Source organism: Prenolepis imparis, unplaced genomic scaffold, assembly GCF_030444845.1.
Source record: "Prenolepis imparis isolate NDT839.2.m4 unplaced genomic scaffold, iyPreImpa1.0 SCAF_7, whole genome shotgun sequence".
NCBI classification, from domain to species: Eukaryota; Metazoa; Arthropoda; class Insecta; order Hymenoptera; family Formicidae; genus Prenolepis; species Prenolepis imparis.
The window spans coordinates 19,057,116-19,064,429 of NW_028141165.1; the positions used below are offsets into that span (position 1 = coordinate 19,057,116).

General features: G+C 37.2%; 1 protein-coding gene across 1 annotated transcript; it reads left to right on the forward strand.

Moving 5' to 3' along the window:
* The first annotated feature begins 1,151 nt into the window (after positions 1-1,151).
* On the forward strand, positions 1,152-2,292 carry LOC145938736 (uncharacterized). The gene is made up of 2 exons (XM_083042488.1): positions 1,152-1,338; positions 1,454-2,292. The coding sequence occupies exons 1-2, from the start codon at positions 1,152-1,154 to the stop codon at positions 2,290-2,292; spliced, it is 1,026 nt and encodes a 341-aa protein (XP_082898614.1).
* The last annotated feature ends 5,022 nt before the right edge of the window (positions 2,293-7,314 follow it).

Genomic DNA, 7,314 nt, shown 5'->3' on the forward strand with positions numbered 1-7,314 from the left:
CCAAACTTTTTGATCCCCTTGGTTTCCTGTCACCAGTTATAATCAAGGCTAAAATTCTAATTCAAAATTTATGGGTTAATAAACTCGGATGGGATGAACCCTTGCTTCAATAGTAGATAATTGGATTATCTTTATCAACGAACTAGAAGATTTGAAAGCTATTACGATCCCGAGATGGATTGAAGTTAAACCTGAATCTCAAATTCAACTACATGGATTCTGTGACGCATCAACTCAAGCCTTCGCAGCATTGGTATATATCAGAGTTGTAAATCTCGAAGGAGAGGTCACAACTAATTTAATCACGTCTAAAACAAAAGTAGCCCCTCTCAAGCGGCTTACAATCCCAAGGCTTGAGCTATCCGGAGCAGTACTTCTTACAAAATTGATGACTCATGTTCTTCAAGTACTCAAGTTCAAAGAAGTTCCCATTTATATGTGGACCGATTCGTCTATAACACTAACGTGGATTAATAATCACCCATCTAAATGGAAGGACTTTATTCAGAATCGTGTCGTTCACATTCAAGAAGCATTGCCACAGGCAAAATGGAAATTTGTTCCCGGAAAGGAAAATCCCTCTGATATCGCGACGGAATGTCGCCTTCGCAATTAGCAACATGCACATTGTGGTGGAAAGGACCCTCCTGGCTCTCTAAATCTGTGGAGTCCTGGCCAAATTATTCATTTCAAGTTTCAGCCTTTGAAAATTTAAAAAAAAGACCTAAAGTTTGTACAACAATAATCAAGAAGAAACCAGAATGGGACCTATTGAATAGATACTCGAGTTTAACCAAACTTTTACGCATTACCGTTTTATGTATGAGAGCAATCGAACGATTCAAACGGTCAAAAAATCAGATTCATGGTCCGCTCACTATAGCAGAAATCGATGTAGCTAAAATATTCTGGATTCGGAAAATTCAACAAGCGAATTTTATCCAAGAAATTAAACTGTTGTCTAAAAGTACATCTATCCCAAAGTCAAGCTCACTTCACAATTTAACTCCGTTTCTCGATGTTTCTGGATTACTTCGTACAGGAGGTCGACTTCAAAATTCTTTATTATCCCCAGAGAGCAAACATCTTTTGATTCTACCAAAACAATCAACTCTTACTCAACTAATCATAGCGGACGCTCATACCAAGACATGCCATGGAGGCACGCAACTCACGTTAACCTACATCAGAAATTCTTTTTGGATAGTAGGAGGTCGTTTGCCAGTGAAAGGTTTTATCTCACGCTGTGTGATTTGTACGAGATACCGTCAAAAAAGAGCGCAGCAATTGATGGGACAACTTCCATCCACAAGAGTAACTCCAACCACACGCCCATTTGTACATACCGGAGTTGACTACGCTGGACCACTGTCTATAAAAACTTGGAAAGGAAAGAATGCTAAACAATACAAGGCATACATAGCAGTTTTCGTTTGTTTCTCTACCTCTGCAGTACACCTGGAACTGGTTACCGATTATTCAGCCGACGCATTTATAGCTGCATATAAAAGATTCACCGCACGACGAGGCATTTGCGTTACCTTAACTAGCGACTGTGGCACGACGTTGATTGGAGCGGATACTGAATTACAGCAACTATTTTCTACCGCGTCTAAAGAACAAGAACAACTTGCTTCTTTACTCACAAAGGACGGAACCCAATGGAGATTCAACCCGCCTGGTGCTCCTCATTTTGGAGGCAAGTGGGAAGCTGCCGTTAAATCGGTAAAATTTCATCTGAAAAGGGTCGTTGGTATTAATCTGCTGACGTATGAAGAAATAACAACCTTATTAGCCCAAATAGAGGCAGTTCTGAACTCGAGGCCATTATGTCCTCTGTCTGATGATCCAGACGATTTAGCTGCATTGACTCCGGGTCATTTTTTTCTGGGACATTCACCCACGGTCCTACCAGAACCTTCTCTTGACAATGTGAATCCTTCACGCTTATCGCGGTGGCAACTATTACGTCAACTGTTGGAAAGCTTTTGGTCACGCTGGTCTAAGGAATGTCTTCAAAGATTTCATGATACTTCAAAGTGGAGTAATGCTACGCCTTCTCTAGCAAAAGGAGCAATGGTACTTGTCATCGACGAGAGGTACCCTCCATCAAAATGGCCTCTCGGTCGAATTATTGAAACTCATCCTGGCAAAGATGGTCATACCAGAGTGGTCACCGTACGAACTCAAACTACTAGTTTAAAGAGACCCATTGTCAAACTCTGTCCACTATCAATAAATCAAGAAGTTCCGGATTCTTCGTTAATCACGGTTAACGAAGGCGGGCGGTAATGTTCAATAGTCAAGGATTCAAAACTCGCGCGTAATACCAGGGCGGCGAGTCATGCGCGTGGCACCGGTCACTGGGCACAGCGAGAGTTCCCCTTCCAAACACGAAACAGTAGAGGCGCTAACTTCCGTCGTTTGTCTGTCGTCGTCATGGTGTGTTTGGGCGATCGGCACTTCTTCTGCTTCTTCTTCTTGTCGAGTCCTTCGATCCGGACGTAGTTCTAAAGGAATATTCCATTCCTATAATATCCAACGACTCCTCCCATTGAAAGGACCAGAGACAGAGAGAGAGAGAGAGAGCTCAGGTTATACTAGTGGTGTTCGAACATCAACAGATCGAAAGGTAGAATTCTACAAAGGAGGTCCTTGACCGTTCTCAATACGTTTCCGTTTGTTCAATACATAACATGGTTTTGTACCGTTATCAAAACGTTTATTCTGTTGCAACAGATCATTAAGGCGGTCTCGTGCCGTTCTCAGGGCCCTCCAATACCAAGGCGGTCTCGTGCCGTTCTCAGGGCCCTCCAGTACCAAGGCGGTCTCGTGCCGTTCTCGGGACCCTCCCTAACTAAGGCGGTCTTGTGCCGTTCTCAGGGTCCCCTCAAACCAAGGCGGCTTGTGCCGTGCTCAGGGCCCTACCAAACCAAGGCGGTCTTGTGCCGTTATCAGGGCCCTCCTGTATAAAGGCGGTCTTGTGCCGTTCTCAGGGCCCTCCTATACAAAGGCGGTCTTGTGCCGTTCTCAGGGCCCTCCTATACAAAGGCGGTCTTGTGCCGTGCTCAGGGCCCTCCCATGCAAAGGAAGCTTGTGCCGTTCTCAAACCCCTCCATTATACAAGGCAGTTTGCCATTCTCAAGTTTGTAAATGCTGCACCATTCCCAGGACAGATGTTCAAAACCATGCTAATGCGACAATCATATTGGATGATCCATTGAACAAGGAATCATTGTGCGAGTATTACTTCATTCATAATACAGGCTTGAATCAGTCAAGTTTCTAAACACTGTTAATTCCAGGTAACTCTCGGTGCTCCGTGATTCAAAATCACGAGTACTTATTATTTACTTTAATGTTTAATTATTTTATGTCTCCGCACTTATTATTTTTATATTAGAAATAATTAATTGTAGTTCCGCAGCCCATACTTTAAATTCTAATCTAAATATTCATTGTTCAAGAGCTCCGCATTTAATATTTTCAGTTTCTTTATTATTTAATGGAGCGTAATTGTTCCTTATTTTCATATGTAAACTTACTTGACTTTGATACTTGATTTATTTATCTTAATTGTTTTTCATCTTAATATATTCCTTTATAATTTGATTTATTGGTTGCGCTACATTTCTTTATTGTAACATTTATTCAAGTTGAACATTCTTTATTATTTGGTTTATAAATTGCGCTACACGTCTTCATTGTATGTTTTATTTTTATGATGTTTAATGGTCACACATCCACTATTGTATTTCAAATATTCAGCGTTACTTTATGTATGTTATGTTTTTATGATCGATTTATTACTTATTTAAAAGGTGCATTAAGCCCTCTCAAAATACTGAAAGTGCATTTTCAAGAATAAATCGTATTCGCGCTTTAAGGTTTTTATTGTATAATTATATTATTTGATTTGCGTTTTAATGTCTCTAATTCATAATTGTATTGTTCGACTTACACTTGAGTTTATCTATTTTGTTCAAAAAGGATGTGTGCCATATTATAATTTGTTTTTATATAATGTGAAACCATATACTATTGTTTGTGATTCTGAATTATGCGCTGATGTATAGATCTATTGTGTATGTATATATCTCAATGTGATTTCATTCTATGAATTTTATATGTAGAAAAGTTGTTGTAAATGTATCTTTATATGTATATCTCATTTCGTCTGGATTTATGATTATAATATAATTTCAAATTATACTTGTCAATCAAATACAGTCCTATTAAATGCTTATATTCAACCAACCGGTACAACATGTCACAATATTATGTCTAAACACTTTATTTCAAGATTCGACCATTATAGGTTCAAATACAGAAATTTCACATATCCCAACATGGAAAATAATGGATATCTAATAACATTAATAAGATGATGAATTCTAACTGCAGCATCTCGTATAAATCATGAAGTAGAGCCATTATATACTATCAACAAATGCCAAATACACGAAATTCACAATTCGACCAAAATGGGTATAAATTCAAATTTATCATGTATCGCATAAGTCAATATTGTAAATTCATCAATGGAAAAGAATAATAAACTGAATCTTCAGTATATAATATTGTATAATTAATAAGATCCAAGTTATTTATACATCAATTTAATGTCGAAACACTTTATTTCAAGATTCGACTATTATAGGAGAAAATACAGAAATTTCACATATCCCAACATCTAAAATAATGGATATCTAATAACATGAATAAGATGCTGAATTTTCACTGCAGCATCTCGTATAAATCATGAAGTAGAGCCATTATATATTATCCACAAGTGCCAAATACACGAAATTCACAATTCGACCAAAATGGGTATAAATTCAAATTTATCATGTATCGCATAAGTCAATATTGTAAATTTATCAATGGAAAATAATAATAATATGAGCCTACAGTATATAATCTTATATAATTAATAAGATGCTGGTTATTTATACATCAATTTAATGTCTATACTCTTAATTTCAAGATTCGACCATTATAGGTGAAAATACATAAATTTCACATATCCCAACATCTAAAATGATGGATATCTAATAACATGAATAAGATGCTGAATTCTCACTGCAGCATCTCGTATAAATCACGAAGTAGAGCCATTATATATTATCCAAAAGTGCCAAATACACGAAATTCATCATTCGACCAAAGTAGGTATAAATTCAAAATTATCATGTATCGCATAAGTCAATATTGTAAATTTATCAATGGAAAAGAATAATAAACTGAATCTTCAGTATATAAGCTTATATAATTCATAAGATCCAAGTTATTTATACCTAAATTAAATGTCAAAACCCTTAATTTAAAGATTCGACTATTATAGGTGAAAATACATAAATTTCACATATCCCAACATCTAAAATAATGGATATCTAATAACATGAATAAGATGCTGAATTCTCACTGCAGCATCTCGTATAAATCATGAAGTAGAGCCATTATATATTATCCAAAAGTGCCAAATACACGAAATTCATAATTCGACCAAAGTAGATATAAATTAAAAATTCTCATGTATCGCATAAAGCCCACTTTACACGATCTATAATTCGCGACAGAATTCGGGGCAGAATTCTATTTATAATTTTATGTATCAAATTATGAATATAATTATTCATGAGAAAAAATTTTTGTATTACACGAACCATAATTTGATTTAAAATTATGTATAAAATATTCGATTGTTTTTTTCTTTGACATGATTAGGTTATTAAAAAATATGACATGGTTATAAAGAAATATATGTAAATATAAGTATATTATGGAGAATTCTTTAATGTTATCATCAGTTTCAATAATATCCACAATTATAGCTGTATTTGCTCGTAGAAATAAACGTAAACTTCGTAAACGTAAAAAAAATATTTGGTGTAAATTATGGCATATCAGAAAAGAGCAAAGTATGCTTAACCTGTTACATAACGAACTTTTAATCGAGGATCCAATAGCATATCAAAATTTTTTAAGATTAAATAAAGAACAATTTGATGATTTATTTAAGTTGATTGAACCTCTCATTAAACGACAAGATACTAACATGCGTGAATGCATATCAGCAAAGTCTAGGTATTATTTATAAGAATTTATGAATTTTGCATATTATAATAGATGCAATAAATTATATAAATAGATAAATATATAAATTAATGTAATATGCACAATAATTCAATAAATTTACTTTTACATTTAACATATTTAGATTAGGATTAACATTGCGATTTCTTGCAACTGGTGATTCATTCCGATCATTAATGTATGCATCAAGAATACATGAATCAACAATATCGTTAATAATACCAAAAGTATGCAAAGCAATTTTCCATGTACTTAAAGATATATATTTAAAAGTAAGTAATACACATATACACGCGCGCACACACACACACACACACACACACACACACACACACGTTCGTATATGTATGTGTGTTACTTAATCAGTAGTGATATAATGAGAGTTCTAACTACGGGGCAATGGGGGGTGAGGGGGGGGGGGAACCCAGGGCGCGGGGGAATGACGTCACGCGGGGAGGGGGAATGACGTCACGCGGGAGGCGTCCGCGATGTACCGCGAGGAGTCCGCGGGGAGGGGGAGCGTCCGCGATTTTAGGATCCGCGAGGGGTCCGCGGGGAGGGGGAGCGTCCGCGATTTTAGGGTCCGCGAGGGGTCCGCGGGGAGGGGAGCGTCCGCGATTTCAGGGTCCGCGAGGGGTCCGTGGGGAGGGGGAGCGTCCGCGATTTTAGGGTCCGCGAGGGGTCCGCGGGGAGAGAGGAATCCGCGAAAGACCGCATGAAGCTTTTTGGGTAAGGGGTCCGCGCGGAGAGAGGAACGCGAAGGAGAGCGCGAGGCGCACGCGAGAGAGATGATGCAAGCGAGGCGTATATGCAAGAGCGAGAGAGATAGTGCGAGATGGCTAGGTAGCGAGATGACGCGAAGGAGAGTGCGAGGCGCACGCGAGAGAGATGACGCAAGAGCGAGAGAGATAGCGCGAGATGATGAGAGGTAGCGAGATGACGCGAAGGAGAGCGCGAGAGCTGATGCAGCGAAGGAGAACGCAAAGAGAGAGGCGTTCGTAAGAGAGAATTTTTTAAATATTTTTTTATAATATTTTTTTTTAATTAATATTTTTAGGATGAGGAAGGGGAGAGGATCTATTCTAAAATAAACTATATATTTTTAATATTTAAAATAATTTTTATTATACTATAACTATGTGTGTGTGCAATCATACAATTTTGTGTGTAAATTAAAAAATTTAAAAAATTTAAAATATAAAATATATAAAATATAAA